This window comes from Cynocephalus volans, chromosome 7, assembly GCF_027409185.1.
Source record: "Cynocephalus volans isolate mCynVol1 chromosome 7, mCynVol1.pri, whole genome shotgun sequence".
Taxonomy (NCBI): Eukaryota; Metazoa; Chordata; class Mammalia; order Dermoptera; family Cynocephalidae; genus Cynocephalus; species Cynocephalus volans.
The window spans coordinates 122,043,388-122,065,045 of record NC_084466.1 but is presented as its reverse complement, the minus strand read 5'-3'; the positions used below and the strand labels follow the sequence as shown (position 1 = coordinate 122,065,045).

General features: G+C 37.7%; 1 protein-coding gene across 4 annotated transcripts in view; it reads right to left on the bottom strand.

Moving 5' to 3' along the window:
* Positions 1 to 21,658, bottom strand: part of HECTD2 (HECT domain E3 ubiquitin protein ligase 2) — an 82,450-nt gene that overhangs the window by 19,293 nt on the left and 41,499 nt on the right. For 3 of the 4 annotated variants that reach the window (XR_010024039.1, XM_063101992.1, XM_063101993.1), the window contains exons 6-9: positions 6,717 to 6,781; positions 3,598 to 3,643; positions 1,775 to 1,884; positions 178 to 326 (exon numbers count right to left, since the gene is read on the bottom strand). Coding sequence is in view for 2 of the 4 variants with exons in the window: in XM_063101992.1 (XP_062958062.1) it covers positions 178 to 326; positions 1,775 to 1,884; positions 3,598 to 3,643; positions 6,717 to 6,781 (370 nt within the window). In the remaining 2 variants the exon portion in view is untranslated. The remainder of the gene's footprint in view (positions 1 to 177; positions 327 to 1,774; positions 1,885 to 3,597; positions 3,644 to 6,716; positions 6,782 to 21,658) is intronic. The other variant, XR_010024040.1, reaches the window with a different exon arrangement.

The window sequence follows — 21,658 nt, the reverse complement described above, 5'->3', positions numbered from 1 at the left end:
AATTTACAATAAAAAAATTAAAAAATAAATTGTAAAATCCATTATCAAAACAAAATAAATTAAACTCTCTCCTTCAAAGGAATGGTTTAAAATTTAAGAATGCCTCTATAATACTTTGAGATCCTTAAGGAATGTCCCTAATATTTAACAAAAGATGATAGAAAAATAAAAACCTACTAAGTAAAGCCAACACTTTAGATGCTGATGGAATCCACCAGGAACACTTTGTTATAGGGGGAAATTCTTCAGGCTTGGCAGGAAATAGGCGTAAAGAAATAAATTGCAGCAATCTCTCTACCAATTGTTTGAACCTCTTCTGGGATAATCTGGTAAAGATTGTGAAATAATTCCGATCAAAATGCACATTTTCTATTTTGGCAATATATTTGTTAGATGTCAAACTATATCCTATACACACAAAATTTTAGACTATTCCCCAAAATACTATTTCTTAAAATGTCAAATTTTTGAAAAAATACAAAATCTTACCTTGAATACTGCTTCTCAATTAAATAAGAAATAAACACCAAAAGTACTATAAAAAGTTAGTATCATACATTTAATTTTTAAGACTTTCAATATTCAGTCAATACTCTTTATTCACAGATTCTGTATTTGCAAATATGCCTACTTGCTAAAATTTAATTGTAACCCCAAAATCAATATGTGTGCTTTTGTGGTCATTTGCAGACAAAGAGCAGTAAAAAATTTGATTTGCCTGACATGCACATTCCCAGCTGAGGTCAAACAAGGTGATGCTCTGCCTTCTTGTTTTAGTGCTCATGCTGTAAACAAGTGTCCTTTATGCAATCTATCTGCTGTCATGTTTTTCATATTTTTGTGGTTTTTTGTTGGTGATTTTGCTATTTCAAAATGGCCCTCAAGTGTAGTAGTGCTAAAGTACTGTCCAGTGCTCCTAAGTACGAGAATGATGTGATTTGCCTTGAGAAATACATGTGTTAGATAAGATTTGTTCAGGCATGAGTTATAGTGCTGCTGGTCAGGAGTTCAATGTTAATAAATCAACAGCTTATATTAAATAAGGTGTCTTTAAACAGAAACACTTATAAAGTAAGGTTATGTACTGATCAGTTGACAAAAATGTGACCAGAGGCTCACAGGAACCTAACCCCGTATTTCCTCTAGAAGCAGTAATTCAGTGTTTGCAGTGATTTTATAGAATATAACTACACTGAAAAATGAGAATTGACTGAATTTAAAATTAATTTTGGAAATATTTTGCCTTTTTAGCTTTTATCAACTATGGAGAAAAGTAATTGTTAATGTGAATATAGTTCTATGAAAAAAAGTATTGTGCTTTTACAAACTGATATTGATGGCTAACCTGTATTTCACAATGATGTTTTTCAGTGAGGAGAAAGCACCATGTAAGTAATAGTGAATTTATTGATATATAGTTAGTAAATAAAAAGACATACATTAAAATAGTAATGCTTTAAGCAAATCCAGTCGCCAATTTCGAGATATACAAAAAAACAATGATAGGAATGTGCTATATAAAAAGGGAAAGCAGTGGATAGAAATTCTCAACAGCCTGCATAAGTAAAATGGGTACTTACATTAAAAACAGATTTTTAACTATCTTCTATGTAGTACTAAAGTATATTTTTATAATTGGCTTTTGAAGCACTGTGAATTATAAGCATCATTTCTAAAGACCTGAAAACATTCAAATATATTTATTGTAAAATTACTAATATCAAATTTAAAACTGTGATACTATAAACGTTCTTAATATCATAGAATGATTTACTTTTTAAACCAGTGAACTAAGAAATGGTGGTCAGCTTCCACTAAGGTAGCTATCTGTCGTAGCAAGTGAGCATAGATGACATACGTAGATGTGTTATTAAATTGAGGATTCTGAAAAAGATATTAAAAATAATTATGTTAAAGTTTTGTTAACATGTAAGAGAAAGACACCAAGCTTAATGAGTTAAGTGGTAAATTCAGAAAACGAAATTTGAGATTACAAAATACTTTAAAACAATAACCTATTTGTTATTTAATTAACATAGACTTTGAGCCTTGTCTCAGTTAAGACAGATCTGAGTCTGAGGGCTAGTGCTACTTTTTACTAGCTGTGTGCCCTTAGGCATGTTCCTTAAACTTCCAGTCTCAACTTTCCTCATCTGCAAAATGGAAATGATAACAACTGTCTTAAAGGTTGTTTAAAACAAAAAATGTATAAAAAGCACCTAGTTCAGTGCCTTCATAAATGGTGGCAATCACTCTCATCCAATTAAGCAAAAAACCTGGGTTTTCCCTGTTAAAAAAAAAAAAAAGAATGCTAGAAAAAGGAAATAAAAGCTGGTTGTAAAACTTTTACCACTATAACATGAGTTAGCCACGTATCTCACAAAGAACAAAGTAAGAAGCTCATAACAACAGCTTCTCACAACTTTTAAATGTTAAAGGGACATTGAAGGAGCGCTTGTAATCTTGGCAAAATCTCTAATGTTTCTAAAATCTAAACTTCTATCACAATGTACATTTCAGTGCTTCATGAAAAAAATGAATGTTACTGAAAAATAAACTAAAATTGTGAAAAATAAAAGAGCACTATGCGTTTTACAAAACTTACTTACTGGCATTAGGGAGTGACCCCAGTTGATAACTTCATCTGGTAATGGCTCTTAAGAACAACAAGATATCATGAGCAGAGCTTACTGCTAATATACTCACCTAAAAATTTGAGCTTCATGTCGTTTTTCTAGCTTTCAGTATCTCTATGCATGTTTCCTCTTTCTTTTTTTCTAGTTTTGCCTCTTTCTCCTCTTATCTATTTTCCCTTCTTACATCACTCTTTTTGGCCATTTCCTCCCCTCTTTTCCACTTTTTCTTTTTTCCTCTCCCACCCTTTGTCTATCCCTACTCTGCACATTTACTTTTATTGGGCATGATAGTATAATATCAAAATATTGAACTAAACACTATCTTATTTAGTATAATTTTTCTTACCTTTAAATGAGATAATATACAATAAACAACTTTTATAAATTGTAAAGAATACAAATGCAGTATGCTAGTTATAATCACATATTTCTTTCTCAAAAAATAATTAAAAACTAAAAATTGTTTTTCATTTGTCTGAGCCTTATTTTTGTATCTATAAGTCAATACCTCAAGAAGAAAAAGTTTATCATCTTTGCTTTATAATAAAGCAGATAAAAACTACTTTTATCTTTCCATTATAATACTAACTTAAGCATTATTGAAAAATTACACAGAGAAGTTAGAAACCTACTAGATGGAGAAATGAAAGAAACTCCCAGAACCTATTAAAACTAGTTACAAGAAAGGAGGTTTGAATGCAGGAGGAAGTGCTTCCATTCTGTTTGCTCCTGACTACCATGGCAGGTATGTAAGAACTGAATTAAAAATTTAATTTGGCATATAATTTAGCCTTTGACTGCTTACTTGTTACAGCTTTAATCCTCTAGTTACAAATAACTATAATTCTAAAAAGTATCAATAATGTTGCCCAAAATGATACTTAATATTTGAAATCATTTCATTTACACATGCACAAATTGAGATCTGAATTAGACAACTTCAATAAGTTCTTGCTCTTACCTGTAAAAGTATAAAATATGCTCTAAGATCATCTTTTGTTCGTGGACTGAAAAAGAAGAATAATTGATTACAGATTAATATTTAGTCTCACAGTATTTAATAAAAAACATAGTAAATGTTTCTATGAGGACTGAATTGAGAAAAGCCAAAAACTAGACTTAAATTAATATGTACATTTGTATATACTGGCTAGCCACCAAAAAAAAAAAAAATATATATGTGTGTGTGTGTGTGTGTGTGTGTGTGTGTGTGTGTGTGTGTGTGTGTGTGTGTGTGTGTGTGTGTGTGTGTGTGTGTGTGTGTGTGTGTGTGTGTATGTGTGTGTGTGTGTGTGTATAATCATTATTATTGAGATGGTAACATGTCCATAATCTGCTGGGAATATAGGTTCTTCAGTGACTATGCCAGGCTGTTTCTGAAGAATCCTAACAACTGATTTAACTAGGCTATAACATTTTTTGAGGTAAATATCATGACTAACTCTGGAAACAGTTAAGAGTCTAATAAACAACAATTTTAGAATACTTATGTTTTTGTTTTAATAAGGGATAATCTTTACCTAGGAATTTTATACACTAAAGAAAATACACTTGTGTTTGCAGGCCCACTCCTGAAGTGATAGATGTAGAAATGTCTGCAAAGTAATTCATACTTTAAATGTATCCTGTATGTTTCTAATTAAAAGAATCATATGTTGTATATCTCTGAAAAATAGGTAATTTTTAATTGTTTTTCACGTTAATCTGGATTTTCACATTATCAGATCTGCCTGAGAGATTCTGTTCGTCCCAAAACTGGTGAGAGTTTCTCACCTGCTCAAGATCTACTTGATACACTCACACAGATAGATACCCAGAAGAAATTTCTTGAATTAAAGTGGTTCACCTGGGGCCGGCCCGTGGCTCACTCGGGAGAGTGCGGTGCTGATAACACCAAGGCCACGGGTTCGGATCCCATATAGGGATGGCCGGTTAGCTCACTGGGTGAACGTGGTGCTGACAACACCAAGTCAAGGGTTAAGATCCCCTTACCAGTCATCTTAAAAAAAAAAAAAAAAAAGCCACAAATGTTACAAGATCCAAAAGGAAAAACAAAAAAGTCTTTAGCTTTAAAGACTTCCTTGTAAATTCAATTAAATTAAAAAGTAAGGGACGGCCCATGGCTCACTTAGGAGAGTGTGGTGCTAATAACATCAAGGCGGTGAGCTTGGATCCCTATAAAGGGATGGCCGGTTAGCTCACTTGGGAGAGCGTGGTGCTGACAACAACAAGTCAAGGTTTAAGATCCCCTTACCGGTAATCTTTTTAAAAGAAAAAAAAAGTTCACCTATATATGGCAACCAGATGCAATTCATAATCCTTGACTAGGTCCTGGATTGAAATACAAAACCCAGATATTAAATCTTTTGGTATTCCCAAAGCTGATGTTTCTTTCTCACCCATTCAAGATCTATTTGTATCACCTCTGCATCCAAGTCCTTTCCTGTCCTACCTAGAACTTCATAACCTTCATAACCCTGGTAGTGCACGGATGACAAATAGTATGAATAGGACTGATTTACTAGAATGTTTTTGATGACATTTTTACTAAAATTTTCACTATGCAGCTAACTCCCAAGTTGGCCTTAACTCATTAGTGTTCAGACACTTAACTGAGAAGTAACAGGAGTTTTTTTCTTTTAAGGCCAATAACTGATTTTCTCAAACAAGAGATATAGGAAAATATGTATAATACAAAAAGGTCAATTTTCTTAATACAAAAAGCAAGAGTTCCAAGCAGAAAAACAGGCAAATCTGCAGTGGAAAAATGGCAAAGTATGCGTTTAATTTATAGAAGAAATATGAATAGCTAATAAATGACAAAATGTTAACCTCATTAGCATTAAGGAAAAGTACATAAAAATAAGATTCATTATTCATTTATCAAATTAGACCAAATTTTGTTATAAGGAATACTACTGAGGGCTTAGGCCCTCTTATATTCTGCTGTTAAAAGTGTACATTGTCATGACAGTTTTGGAAAGTAATCTGGCAGAATGTATTAGGTACCTTAAACTGCTTACACTCTGATGCCACTTCTGGGAAAATTTTAGGTAAAGACTCAGAAAAGAAGATTTTTGTATAAATGTTCACTGTGGCATTATCCACACAAACGACCATTCTTGGAGAATGATTAGGTAAATTACAGCACATCCATAGGCTAGGTTATTAGGCAGAAATTAAAAATGTGGTTTAAGGAGGAAAATGCAAACTAATTTCTAGAATGATATACTAGGAAAAATACCATTAGGTTAAAAAATCACATACAACTATACAGTATGATTTTAATTGTTTTAAAAAAATGACTGGAAAAAAACTAACGTTAACATTTTTTCTTTCATCTTTTTACTTCTCTCCCTTCTCAATATTTTCTAGAATAAGCATGAATTTCTTTGAAAATCAGAACAAATGTTATTAAAATACATAGGGTACATTTATATTTAAGAATTCTAGTTAGAGATTTTTTTAAAAACTGGGCTTAGTATAAACATTTGAATCAACTTAATGATGTTCCTTTGGCTGTAATAAAAGCTATTATTTGAATAACATACTATTTAAATAATATAAATTTAAATGCTATGTATTCTTAAGAACACATTTTTGTGTTATGCATATATATATTTCAAAACATTATTAATTATATTATACATGATTCCTTATATAAAGATCTGGTATTTAATTCTAAGAAAAAAAATATTTCAGTAGCTACTTAATTTTCCTTATGTCAGAAGTAAGAAAAATTTTTCTCTGGCTACCAGGAAGCCCAAGGCTAAATTTAATACCCATATTATTTCACTTAGGTTACTGATATAACCATCCCACTTTTGCAAAACACATGTATCTGTACACAAAAAACTTTACATACAATTTTAAAGGATTCACAGATCTGAAGCCCATCTCTTGAGCAGTCACAAATCTCAAGTAAAACAGCTTTGTTGTAAATGGCTTATGATTCCTTTGTGATCTATGTTAGTACTAGAACTCAACTAAAATCTTTTCTGAGTAAAACACATACATATATTAAAGATATATGAGATGTGTAAGTTAACCACTGATTAGCTAAATATTGTTTATAATTACCCTTTCCATTCTCGTAACAGGCTGTTAATGATTCCCTTTAATACTGTTTTCTGAATGTCTGGAGGCTGTAGGCAAAATAAAATAATAAAGTAATTAGGATTAGCTACTTAGGTGACTTTCATAAGTTAATTATACTTAAGATTTGTCTCAATAGTTAAAATCAGACTTGATGACTGAGGACTGACACAGTGGTATTGATTTTTACATTTGAGAACTCTAGTGAGCATCAATGACATAACATTACAATGACAATGCTCCTTGGGATGTGCAGTACACAACCTGCACAAACATATATTATGGTCCTCTGATGACCAACAATAGTTTTATACAACTGAAAAACAACTTCACTTTCCCTGATTTGACAGGATAAAATTATGAACACAAGTCCAAGAGTACCATGTCTACCAATATAAAATTATTGCAATATTTTGAATATATTTAGTCCTGCCTAGTCACAATTAACAGTTAAACCCACAATACATTAAGTGCAACCAAATTATGTTTAATTAACAATATAATAAGATAAAGATTTTTTTCTTTATAGAACAGATTTATACAGCAGTCCTCTCCCCTCACTATTTCTACTGCCACCTCTGGATTCTTCCTGGGATATACTGTGCTGCTCCTTATGGTCTCCTTACTCTGCTAACAACTTTGTAAATAATCCTCTCCATGTTACCAGTTTGAATGTGTCATCTGTTTCCTGCCAAGACCTGAATAATACTGACATATTGCCTTTATTAAAAACCCCTCATTTGGACCACGTACTCTCCCACCTACCACCTCAGTTCTCTGCTTCCCTTCAGTAAAACTTCTCGAGAATTACCTGTACTATCTCTACTTTCTCTCCTCTCATTCTTTCAACCCATTCCAAATAGACTTTGTCTCCACAACTCCACTAAAATAGCTCTTAGTAAAGTCATCAGTTATTTAAACCTTATCAAAGCCAATGGCCATTCAAATCTTACTAAATCTCTCAGCAACATTTGACAAGGTTGACTACTCCTCCTTCTTGAAACATTTTGTTCTCTACTTTGCTGATGCCTGAGCCTTATCCATTTAATTAAATGGCAACACCATTCACTCAGTTTCCTCTTTCCCTTGAGCCCCACATCCAATGTATCAGAAGCTTTGTTAGCTCTTCTCCATAATATATTAATTGTCTGAACATTTCTTACTTATTTCTACTGCCAAAATATTTGTCCAAACATCAACTGCTGCTCAGAATACTGCAATGCCTTCCTAATTCCTTCCTCTTGCCACACTACAGACCATATTCTGCTAAGCTTCTACAGAGATATTTCTAATCTATAAATGTCATATTATCCCCTTATTCCCTGCTTAAAACCCTTCAATGACTTTCCATTATAATTACAATAAAATTCAAACTCATGTGGCCATATGCAGTCTGATCTCCAACTAACTCTCCAACCTAGTCCCCGCCTTTCTCCCTAATTCACCAAACTTTAGTCACACAGCCTTATTTCTGAATTTGCCAACTGTACTTCCTTTTCAGGGCCTTTGTATTTGCTGCAACTTCTGTTAGTTTGCTGCTCTCACAGATCTTTGCATGGTTTTGAGTCCTTTTCATCATTAAAATCTCAAAAGTCACCTACAGAGGCCTTCCCTGAGCTTTCTAGCCAAAGCAACCCTAATCACTCATCACATTACCCTATCTTCTTACAGCACTTATCAATACTGAAATTATCTTCCTTCCTATTTGTTTTCACATTTATCATCTATCTGCCCTCTGCCCCCATTAGAAATTAGAATGTAAGCTCCTCGGAGATTTGTATTCTATGCATTTTGTTTAAAGCTATATACCCAGTACCGAGACACTTAATACATACTTGCTGACTGACTGCTTGACTATGCTTGCTTAAGTTCTATCCTTTCAAGGTGCAAATAAAAATCAACCTCTCCTGTATAACCTTTCCATCTCCAGTGATTTCTTGTTCATCTGATCACCAGTAATAGTATTTTCCTAAAGGCTAGACTGTCTGAAATTAGTAACAGCTACTTCGACTTTCTTTCGGTTAGAAGGTCTCTGCTATATCTTCTTCCATAACTTTACTCTCAATCTTTCCATATTTCTATATATTTTAGGTGTCTCCTGTAATTAGCATGGAGCAGAATTTTTAAAACTCTGAAGTATCAGTCTCTATCTTTTAACTAGTGAGTCTAATGCATTTATATCTGTTGTGATTATTGATATATTCAGACTTGTTTATACAATCTTTTTATTTTGTATTTAACTAACTTTTTATACTTCTTTCCTTGCATTCTAAAAATTGACAGCACTTTATTTTTCTACTTGTTAATTTTTTCCCTACTCCCCAATTCTCCTGTTAAGAAAGTTATTTGCTCTATTTGCATTATTTTACAGATTACTTTTAAATTTTTACTATCCATAGTTAACAAGTCTAAAGTTAATATCCTAATCTCTCTCTAAGCTTCCTCTACTTAACATGTTATTATTCTCCCGTCTTTTCAATTTTTCTTTTTAGTCACACACTGGACATCAATTTTATGCAGTGTTTCTTTAGAGTGACATATAAATATTTACCAATTTTTCATCATTCCATCTTATATTTCAGATCTTTCTTCTGAAATAATTTTCCTTCTCTCTGTAACACATCTTCTAAAAGTTTCTTTAAGTACTTTAAGTATGTCTTTCAACAGACATATATAGGTATGTCTGTTGAAAGTAAAGTCAGTTTTTGTTTATTGTAGATGTTTTAGATCACCCTCATTCTAGGAAGTTAGTTTCTCTGGCTATGTCGATCAATGTTTATACTACTTTCTTTCAGTATTTTGAAAATATTACTCCATGTTTTTGGCTCCCATTATTGCTGTGAAGAAGTCTGCTGACAGTCAATTATTATTCTTTTGAGGGTGATCTACCTTTTCTCTTCATTTACTTATAAGATCTCCTTATTATGATGTTTCACAGTTTTACTACAATGTATCTAGGTTTGAATTTCTTTTATTTTGCTTAGTATATACGAGGGTACTTCAAGTTCATGGAAAACAGAATTGAAATATGAATCTTCCCATGAACTTTTTGAAGTACCCTTGTATTGTGCTTCCTGTGTTATTTGTGTATTCATGTCTTACATCAGTTATGGAAAATCCTCAGGTATTAAATATACCTCCATTCTTTCCATTTTCTAATTTTGCCTCCAAATAAAATGTATCTTAGACTTTCTCATTCTACTCTGTAGTATCTTTACTTTTTTTTTTCATAGTTTCTTATCTCTTTTCCTCTGTGTTCTACTTTGAAAAATTTCTTTTTTAAAAAATTATTTTATTTTATTTATTTACTTTATTTTATTTTTTATTATTTTTTTTTTAAATTTTATTTTGTCGATATACATTGTGGCTGATTATTGCTCCCCATCACCAAAACCTCCCTCCCTTCTCCCTCCCCCCCAACAATGTCCTTTCTGTTTGCTTGTTGTATCAACTTCAAGTAATTGTGGTTGTTATATCTTCTCCCCCCGCCCTGGTTTTGTGTGTGTGTGTGTGTGTGTGTGTGTGTGTGAATCCCCCCACCCTGGTTTTGTGTGTGTGTGTGTGTGTGTGTGTGTGTGTGTGAATTTACATAGTTAATTTTTAGCTCCCACCAATAAGTGAGAACATGTGATATTTCTCTTTCTGTGCCTGACTTGTTTCACTTAATATAATTCTCTCAAGGTCCATCCATGTTGTTGCAAATGGCAGTATTTCATTCGTTTTTATAGCTGAGTAGTATTCCATTGAGTAGATGTACCACATTTTCCGTATCCACTCATCTGATGATGGACATTTGGGCTGGTTCCAACTCTTGGCTATTGTAAAGAGTGCTGCGATGAACATTGGGGAACAGGTATACCTTCGACTTGATGATTTCCATTCCTCTGGGTATATTCCCAACAGTGGGATAGCTGGGTCGTATGGTAGATCTATCTACCATTGTTTGAGGAACCTCCATACCATTTTCCATAGAGGCTGCACCATTTTGCAGTCCCACCAACAATGTATGAGAGTTCCTTTTTCTCCGCAACCTCGCCAGCATTTATCGTTCAGAGTCTTTTGGATGTTAGCCATCCTAACTGGGGTTAGATGGTATCTCATTGTGGTTTTGATTTGCATTTCCCGGATGCTGAGTGATGTTGAGCATATTTTCATATGTCTGTTGGCCATTTGTATATCTTCCTTAGAGAAATGCCTACTTAGCTCTTTTGCCCATTTTTTAATTGGGTTGGTTGTTTTCTTCTTGTAAAGTTGTTTGAGTTCCTTATATATTCTGGATATTAATCCTTTGTCAGATGTATATTTTGCAAATATTTTCTCCCACGCTGTTGGTTGTCTTTTAACTCTGTTAATTGTTTCTTTTGCTGTGCAGAGGCTTTTTAGTTTGATATAATCCCATTTGTTTATTTTTCCTTTGGTTGCCCGTGCTTTTGGGGTCGTATTCATGAAGTCTGTGTCCAGTCCTATTTCCTGAAGTGTTTCTCCTATGTTTTCTTTAAGAAGTTTTATTGTCTCAGGGTGTATATTTAAATCCTTAATCCATTTTGAGTTGATTTTAGTATACGGTGAGAGGTATGGATCTAGTTTCATTCTCCTGCATATCGATATCCAGTTATCCCAGCACCACTTGCTGAAGAGGCAGTCCCTTCCCCAGTGAATAGGCTTGGTGCCTTTGTCAAAGATCAGATGGCAGTAAGTGTGTGGGTTGATTTCTGGATTCTCTATTCTATTCCATTGGTCAGTGTGTCTGTTTTTATGCCAGTACCATACTGTTTTGGTTATTATAGCTTTGTAGTATAGCTTAAAGTCAGGTAGTGTTATGCCTCCAGCTTTATTTTTTTTGCTGAGAATTGCTTTGGCTATTCGTGGTCTTTTATTGTTCCATATAAATGTCTGAATAGTTTTTTCCATTTCTGAGAAAAATGTCTTTGGAATTTTGATGGGGATTGCATTGAATTTGTATATCACTTTGGGTAGTATGGACATTTTCACTATGTTGATTCTTCCAATCCAAGAGCATGGAATATCTTTCCATCTTCTTGTATCCTCTCTAATTTCTCTCAGCAGTGGTTTGTAGTTCTCATTATAGAGATTTTTCACCTCCTTGGTTAACTCAATTCCTAAGTATTTTATTTTTTTGGTGGCTATTGTAAATGGGCAGGCTTTCTTGATTTCTCCTTCTGCATGTTCACTATTGGAGAAAAGAAATGCTACTGATTTTTGTGTGTTGATTTTGTATCCTGCTACTGTGCTGAAATCATTTATCAATTCCAACAGTTTTTTTGTAGAGGTTTTAGGCTCTTCGATATATAGGATCATGTCATCTGCAAACAGGGACAGTTTGACTTCATCTTTTCCAATCTGGATGCCCTTTATTTCCTTCTCTTCTCTGATTGCTCTGGCTAGTACTTCCAACACTATGTTGAATAGGAGTGGTGAGAGTGGGCATCCTTGTCTAGTTCCTGTTCTTAAAGGAAAAGCTTTCAGCTTTTCCCCATTCAGGAAGATATTGGCAGTGGGTTTGTCATATATGGCTTTAATTATGTTGAGATACTTTCCCTCTATACCTAACTTATAGAGGGTCTTTGTCATGAATGAGTGCTGAACTTTATCAAATGCTTTTTCAGCATCTATAGAGATGATCATATGGTCCTTGTGTTTGAGTTTATTAATATGGTGTATCACATTTATTGATTTGTGTATGTTGAACCAACCTTGCATCCCTGGAATGAATCCCACTTGATCGTGATGAATAATTTTTCGTATGTGTTGCTGAATTTTGTTTGCTAGTATTTTAGTGAGGATTTTTGCATCTATATTCATCAAGGATATCGGCCTGTAGTTTTCTTTTTTGGTTATATCTTTACCTGGTTTTGGTATCAGGATGACGTTTGCTTCATAGAATGAGTTTGGGAGATTTGCGTCCTTTTCAATCTTTTGGAATAGTTTGTAAAGAATCGGTGTCAATTCCTCTTTGAATGTTTGGTAAAATTCTGCTGTGAATCCATCTGGTCCTGGACTTTTCTTTGTTGGGAGCCTTCTGATAACAGCTTCAATCTCCTTTATTGTTATTGGTCTGTTCAAATTTTCTACGTCTTCACGGTTCAGTTTTGGGAGCTTGTGTGTGTCCAGAAATTTATCCATTTCCTCCAGATTTTCAAATTTGTTGGCGTATAGTTGTTTGTAGTAGTCTCGAATGATTCCTTGTATTTCAGATGAATCAGTTGTAATATCGCCTTTTTCATTTCTAATTTTTGTTATTTGAGTCTTCTCTCTTCTTTTTTTGTTAGCCATGCTAATGGTTTGTCAATTTTATTTATCTTTTCAAAAAACCAACTTTTTGATTCGTTGATCTTTTGAATTGTTTTTTGGTTTTCAATTTCATTCAGTTCTGCTCTGATCTTAATGATTTCTTTCCGTCTGCTAACTTTAGGATTGGATTGTTCTTGTTTTTCTAGTTCTTTAAGGTGAAGTGTTAGGTTGTTCACTTGCCATCTTTCCATTCTTCTGAAGTGAGCATTTAATGCAATAAATTTTCCCCTCAATACTGCTTTTGCAGTATCCCACAGGTTTTGGTATGATGTATCATTGTTTTCATTAGTTTCAATAAACTTTTTGATTTCCTGCTTGATTTCTTCTTGGACCCATATGTCATTAAGTAGAATGCTGTTTAATTTCCATGTGTTTGTATAGTTTCCAGAGTTTTGTTTGTTATTAATTTCTAGTTTTAATCCATTGTGGTCTGAGAAGATACATGGGATAATTCCAATTTTTTTGAATTTATTGAGACTTGATTTGTGACCTAATATGTGATCTATCCTGGAGAATGATCCATGTGCTGATGAGAAGAATGAATATTCTGAGGTTGTTGGGTGGAATGTTCTGTAGATATCTGCCAATTCCAATTGGTCTAGAATCTTGTTTAGATCTTGTGTTTCTCTACTGATTCTTTGCCTAGATGATCTGTCTAATATTGACAGTGGAGTGTTCAGGTCCCCTGCTATTATGGTATTAGTGTCTATTTCCTTCTTTAGGTCTAATAGAGTTTGTTTTATAAATCTGGCTGCTCCAACATTGGGTGCGTACATATTTATGATTGTTATGTCTTCTTGATGGATCAGTCCTTTTATCATTAAGTAGTGTCCCTCATTGTCTCTTTTTATGGTTTTTAGTTTAAAGTCTATTTTGTCAGATATAAGAATAGCTACTCCAGCTCGTTTTTCTTTTCTGTTTGCATGGTAAATCTTTTTCCATCCTTTCACTCTTAGTCTGTGTGAATCTTTATGGGTGAGGTGGGTCTCTTGTAGGCAGCATATAGTTGGGTCCTGCTTTTTGATCCAGTCAGCCAGTCTGTGTCTTTTAATTGGGGAATTTAAGCCTTTAACATTAAGAGTTGTTATTGAAAGGTGTTGATTTATTCCTAGCATTTTATTGGTTGTTTAGTCGTCTTAGGTGTCTTTTGTTCCTTGCTTTCTGATTTACTGTTTGGTTTCTTTGTTTGTTGGTTCCTTAGGTTGTAGATAGTGTTTTTGTTAGCTTGTTTTCTCTTCATGAATGCCATTTTTATTGTACTAGCGGGTTTAGATTTTTCTTAGGTTTTTATGGCAGTGCTAGTTATTTTTCAGGAACCAAACCCAGTACTCCCTTGAGGATTTCTTGTAAGGGTGGTCTTGTGGTAGTGAACTCCCGCAGTTTTTGTTTGTGTGAGAAATATACTATTTGCCCCTCATTTCGGAAGGATAGCCTTGCAGGGTAGAGTATTCTTGGCTGGCAATCTTTGTCTTTTAGTATTTTGAAAATATCATCCCATTCCTTTCTAGCTTTTAGGGTTTGTGATGAAAAGTCTGATGTTAACCTGATTGGGGCTCCCTTATAGGTGATTTGACGCTTCTCTCTTGCAGCTTTTAAGATTCTCTCTTTGTCTCTGAGTTTTGCCAATTTGACTATGACATGTCTTGGAGAAGGCCTTTTTGGGTTGAATACGTTTGGAGATCGTTGAGCTTCCTGGATCTGAAGATCTGTGATTTTTCCTATACCTGGGAAGTTTTCTGCCACTATTTTGTTGAATATGTTTTCAATGGAATCTCCATTTTCCTCCCCTTCTGGAATACCCATGACTCGGATATTTGAGCGCTTAAGGTTGTCTGATATCTCTCTCAGATTTTCTTCCATGTCCTTGATTCTTTTTTCTTTCTTTTTGTCTGCTTGTGTTATTTCAAACAGCCCATCTTCAAGTTCAGAGGTTCTCTCTTCAACTTCGACAAGCCTGCTGGTTAAACTCTCCGTTGTGTTTTTTATTTCGCTGAATAACTTCTTCAGTTCAGCAAGTTCTGCTACATTTTTTTTCAGGACATTGATTTCCTTGTATATTTCCTCTTTCAGATCCTGTATACTTTTCCTCATTTCATCATGATGTCTAGCTGAGTTTTCTTGTATCTCATTCAGTTTCCTTAGAATTATCACTCGAAATTCCTTGTCAGTTATTTCAAGGGCTTCTTGTTCTATAGGATCTAGAGTATGAGATTTATTAACTTTTGGTGGTGTACTTTCTAGATTTTTTGTATTTCTGGTGTCTTTTTTTTGGTGTTTATTCATTGTGGCAGGGGGTTTCACAGTCCACCAGTTTGAGAGTAATGACTAACTACGATGTTGCTGTGGTTGCCAATTTGGTATGGCTCCCGCCGTGACTGCTCCGTTGGCCTCTAGTGTCTTGTGTGTGTGGTTGCCTCGGGTCTTGGGCTTCTCTGGGGATCCACCTTTCTGGTCAGCTTGTACTCTGCTGGGCTGGTGGATCACGTACCACAGGGTGTGTGATCTCTGTTGAGCTTTCACTTTCTGTACAGGACTTCTCCCCGTTCCGTGTGCTCTGGCCCAGGCTGTTAGATCGTGCAGTGGCGACCCCACCGGGTGTGTGGTTTCTGTTGAGTCTCCGCCTCCCTGGCCGCACATCTCCCCACTCTGTGCACACTGTGCTGGGCTGGGGTGTGTCTTCTGCACCCCTCGTCTATCAGCTGGGCCTTCAAGACCCTGCTCAGCACCGCCTCGCCCAGGAAGTCTACCAGGTTTCTGCTAGGCACAGACGACCGGTCTCTCTGGGTGCCTTTGTAGCACTGTGTAGATGTTTCTCGGGTCTTGTTCACCTTTGTATCCCCCCGGTATAAACCAAGTCTAGTGCCCGCCTGCAGCCTGCTCTCCGGCAGGTTCAAGCGGGCCTGGGAACTCTCCTACCACACTATTCCCAACCAGAAATTCGTTAGGCTTTTTTCCAAACTGGTGGTCGCAGAGATGGTATCTGCCTCCCAGTAACAGGAAGTTTACCGGGGCCGGAGTCCAGGGTGTGGTGGAGTGACAGTCGGCCTGCCCGTACTTGCTAGCCCTCCCAACACTGGTCGGGACGTCCCACACCCCCAGCCCCGCCAGAGAACCGCGGAGGGAGTGGGAGAGGAGGCCGGCCGCAGGGTCCGGAAAGCCCCGCGCCAGGCCAAGCAAATGGGCTCAGTGATGGCCGAGCAGGGCGGAGCTGCCCGCACCTGGGAAAATGGAGACAGCACCGGGGCAGTGAGTGGCCTGGTGGTGCAGGCGGGAGCCGCGTGGGCATCCACCCCCCGAACAGAGCTGTGCCAGGGATCACTCACAGTGCTGTGCCAGGTCGGGCGCTCGCTCTGTCTCTGGTTTGTTGCCTTCCGTGTTCTCGGCGCTGCCGCCTTGGGCTGTTCAGTCGCGGCGCCGCTCGGGCGCTCCCAGGGATCTTCTTTAATGCCGGCCTGAAACCTCGAATCCTGAATAGGGCAGCTGGCCGCCTTCAGTGCGGCCCCAGCCTCCGGGATCCTGGCTGCATCCACAGCAGCCCTGGCGCCGTATTCCCTGTTTCAAGACTCGCTTTTGCAGCTAAGAATCAGTTCTTTTCCTGCTCCACACTTCAAAGCTGTTGCCTGTAAATGAGGCAGCCTCTCCTGCCGGGGGCAAAGTGGCGTTGAGCCCCCACGACCGGCCAGCAGCAGCAGTCCTCCCTTAAGAGATGGCCAGAGGAAGGTCCACAAGTTTCCTGGCTGCCTGAGGCCCAGTGGCCACCTTTTCCACCTCAGCTACTCCGCGCCAGCCGCCGCCATCTTGAAAACCCTCGCTTTCTTGATTTCTTGTTCTGCATGTTCATTATTGGATAAAAGAAATGCTACTGATTTTTGTGTGTTGATTTTGTATCCTGCTACTGTGCTGAAATCATTTATCAGTTCCAACAGTTTTTCTTGTAGAGGTTTTAGGCTGTTCGATATATTGGATCATGTCATCTGCAAACAGGGACAGTTTAACTTCATCTTTTGCAATCTGGATGCTCTTTATTTCCTTCTCTTCTCTGATTGCTCTGGCTAGTACTTCCAACACTATGTTGAATAGGAGTGGTGAGAGTGGGCATCCTTGTCTAGTTCCTGTTCTTAAAGGAAAAGCTTTGAGCTTTTCCCCATTCAGGATGATATTGGCAGTAGGTTTGTCATATATGGCTTTAATTATGTTGAGATACTTTATCTCTATACCTAACTTACAGACAGTCTTTGTCATGAATGAGTGCTGAACTTTATCAAATGCTTTTTCAGCATCTATAGAGATGATCATATGGTCCTTGTGTTTGAGTTTATTAATATGGTGTATCATATTTATTGATTTGCGTATGTTGAACCAACCTTGCATCCCTGGGATGAATCCCACTTGATTGTGATGAATAATTTTACGTATGTGTTGCTGTATTCTGTTAGCTAGTATTTTAGTGAGGATTTTTGCATCTATATTCATCAAGGATATCGGCCTGTAGTTTTCTTTTTTGGTTATATCTTTACCTGGTTTTGGTATCAGGATGATGTTTGCTTCATAGAATGAGTTTGGGAGATTTGCGTCCGTTTCAATCTTTTGGAATAGTTTGTAAAGAATCGGTGTCAATTCCTCTTTGAATGTTTGGTAAAATTCTGCTGTGAATCCATCTGGTCCTGGGCTTTTCTTTGTTGGGAGCCTTCTGATAACAGCTTCAATCTCCTTTATTGTTATTGGTCTGTTCAAATTTTCTACGTCTTCATGGTTCTGTTTTGGGAGCTTGTGTGTGTCCAGAAATTTATCCATTTCCTCCAGATTTTCAAATTTGTTGGCGTATAGTTGTTTATAGTAGTCTCGAATGATTCCTGGTATTTCAGATGAATCAGTTGTAATATTGCCTTTTTCATTTCTAATTTTTGTTATTTGAGTCTTCTCTCTTCTTTTTTTTGTTAGCCATGCTAATGGTTTGTCAATTTTATTTATCTTTTCAAAAAACCAACTTTTTGATTCGTTGATCTTTTGAATTGTTTTTTGGTTTTCAATTTCATTCAGTTCTGCTCTGATCTTAATGATTTCTTTCCGTCTGCTAACTTTAGGTTTGGATTGTTCTTGTTTTTCTAGTTCTTTAAGGTGAAGTGTTAGGTCGTTCACTTGCCATCTTTCCATTCTTCTGAAGTGAGCATTTAATGCAATAAATTTCCCCCTCAATACTGCTTTTGCAGTATCCCACAGGTTTTGGTATGATGTATCATTGTTTTCATTAGTTTCAAGAAATTTTTTGATTTCCTGCTTGATTTGTTCTTGGACCCATATGTCATTAAGTAGAATGCTGTTTAATTTCCATGTGTTTGTATAGTTTCCAGAGTTTCGTTTGTTATTAATTTCTAGTTTTAATCCATTGTGGTCTGAGAAGATACATGGGATAATTCCAATTTTTTTGAATTTTTGAGACTTGATTTGTGACCTAATATGTGATCTATCCTGGAGAATGATCCATGTGCTGATGAGAAGAATGAATATTCTGAGGTTGTTGGATGGAATGTTCTGTAGATATCTGCCAATTCCAATTGGTCTACAGTCTTGTTTAGATCTTGTGTTTCTCTACTGATTCTTTGCCTAGATGATCTGTCTAATATTGTCAGTGGGGTGTTCAGGTCCCCTGCTATTATGGTATTAGTGTCTATTTCCTTCTTTAGGTCTAATAGAGTTTGTTTTATAAATCTGGGTGCTCCAACATTGGGTGCATACATATTTATGATTGTTATGTCTTCTTGATGGACAGTCCTTCTATCATTAAGTAGTGTCCCTCATTGTCTCTTTTTATGGTTTTTAGTTTAAAGTCTATTTTGTCAGATATAAGAATAGCTACTCCAGCTTGTTTTTCTTTTCTGTGTGCATGGTAAATCTTTTTCCATCCTTTCACTCTTAGTCTGTGTGAATATTTATGGGTGAGGTGGGTCTCTTGTAGGCAGCATATAGTTGGGTCCTCCTTTTTGATCCAGTCAGCCAGTCTGTGTCTTTTGATTGGGGAATTTAAGCCTTTTACATTAAGAGTTGTTATTGAAAGGTGTTGATTTATTCCTAGCATTTTATTGGTTTTGGTTGTCTTAGGTGTCTTTTGTTCCTTGCTTTCTGATTTACTGTTTGATTTCTGTGTTTGTTGGTTCCTTAGGTTGTAGATAGCATTTTTCTTTGCTTGTTTTCTTCTTCATGAATGCCATTTTTATTATACTAGTGGGTATTGATTTTTCTTGGGTTTTTATGGCAGTGGTAGTTATTTTTCAGGAACCAAACCCAGTACTCCCTTGAGGATTTCTTGTAAGGGTGGTCGTGTGGTAGTGAACTCCTGCAGTTTTTGTTTGAGAAATATACTATTTGCCCTTCATTTCGGAAGGATAGCCTTGCAGGGTAGAGTATTCTTGGCTGGCAATCTTTGTCTTTTAGTATTTTGAAAATATCATCCCATTCCTTTCTAGCTTTTAGGGTTTGTGATGAAAAGTCTGATGTTAGCCTGATTGGGGCTCCCTTATAGGTGATTTGACGCTTCTCTCTTGCAGCTTTTAAGATTCTCTCTTTGTCTCTGAGTTTTGCCAATTTGACTATGACATGTCTTGGAGAAGGTCTTTTTGGGTTGAATACGTTTGGAGATCGTTGAGCTTCCTGGATCTGAAGATCTGTGATTTTTCCTATACCTGGGAAGTTTTCTGCCACTATTTTGTTGAATATGTTTTCAATGGAATCTCCATTTTCCTACCCTTCTGGAATACCCATGACTCGGATATTTGAGCGCTTAAGGTTGTCTGATATCTCTCTCAGATTTTCTTCAATGACCTTGATTCTTTCTTTCTTTCTTTTTTTCTGCTTGTGTTATTTCAAACAGCCCATCTTCAAGTTCAGAGGTTCTCTCTTCAACTTCGACAAGCCTGCTGGTTAAACTCTCCGTTGTGTTTTTTATTTCGCTGAATAACTTCTTCAGTTCAGCAAGTTCTGCTACATTTTTTTTCAGGACATTGATTTCCTTGTACATTTCCTCTTTCAGATCCTGTATACTTTTCCTCATTTCATCGTGATGTCTAGCTGTGTTTTCTTGTATCTCATTCAGTTTCCTTAGAATTATCACTTGAAATTCCTTGTCAGTCATTTCAAGGGCTTCTTGTTCTATAGGATCTAGAGTTGGAGATTTATTAACTTTTGGTGGTGTACTTTCTTGATTTTTTGTATTTCTGCTGTCTTTTTTTTGATGTTTATTCATTGTGGCAGGGGGTTTCACAGTCCACTGGTTTGAGACTATTGACTAACTAAGATGTTGCTGTGGTTGCCAATTTCGTATGGCTACCTCCGTGACTGCTCAGTTGGCCTCTAGTGCCTTGTGTGTGTGGTTGCCTCGGGTCTTGGGCCTCTCTGGGGAGCCACCTTTCTGGTCAGCTTGGACTCTGCTGGGCTGGTGGATCACATACCACAGGGTGTGTGATCGCTGTTGAGCTTTCACTTCCTGTGCAGGACTTCTCCCTGTTCCGTGTGCTCTGGCCCAGGCTGTTGGATCGTGCAGTGGCGACCCCACCGGGTGTGTGGTTTCTGTCGAGTCTCCGCCTCCCTGGCCGCACATCTCCCCACTCTGTGCACACTGTGCCGGGCTGGGGCGTGTCTTCTGCAACCCTCGTCTATCAGCTGGACCTTCAAGACCCTGCTCGGCACTGCCTCGCCCAGGAAGTCTACCAGGTTTCTGCTAGGCACAGACGGCCGGTCACTCTGGGTGTCTTTGTAGCACTGTGTAGATCTTTCTCGGGACTTGTTCACCTTTGTATCCCCCCGGCATAGACCGAATCTAGCGCCCACCTGCAGCCAGCTCTCCGGCAGTTCAAGCGGACCTGGGAACTCTCCTACCACACTATTCCCAACCAGAAATTGGTTAGGCTTTTTTCCGAACTGGTGGCCGCAGAGATGGTATCTGCCTCCCAGTAACAGGAAGTTTACCGGGGGCTGGAGTCCAGGGTGTGGTGGAGTGACAGTCGGCCCCGCCCATACTTCCTTGCCCTCCTGACACTGGCTGGGGACGCCCCACGCCACCAGCCCCGCCAGAGAACCGCGGAGGGAGTGGCAGGGGAGGCCGGCCTGCAGGCTCCGGAAAGCCCCACGCCGGGCCAAGCAAGTGGGAAGGCTCAGTGACGGCTGAGCCGGGCGGAGCTGCCAGCACCTGGGAAAATGGAGGCAGCACTGGGGCGGTGAGTGAACCAGTGATGCAGACGGGAGCCGGGTGGGCGTCAGCTCCCCGAACAGGGCTGGGCCAGGGGTCACTCACAGGGCTGTGCCAGGTCGGGCGCTCACTATCTGTCTCTGGTTTGTCACCTTCCCCGTTCTCGGCCGCTGCTGCCTCGGGCTGTTCAGTCGCGGCGCGGCTCGGGCGCTCCCAGGAATCTTCTTTAATGCCGGCCTGAAACCTCGAATCCTGAATAGGGCAGCTGGCCGCATTTAGCGCGGCCCCGGCCTCCGGGATCCTGTCTGCATCCACAGGAGCCCTGGCGCCGTGTTCCCTGTTTAGAGACTCGCTTTTGCAGCTAAGAAACAGTTTTTTTCCTGCTCCACACTTCAAAGCTGTTGCCTGTAAATGAGGCAGCCTGTCCTGCCGG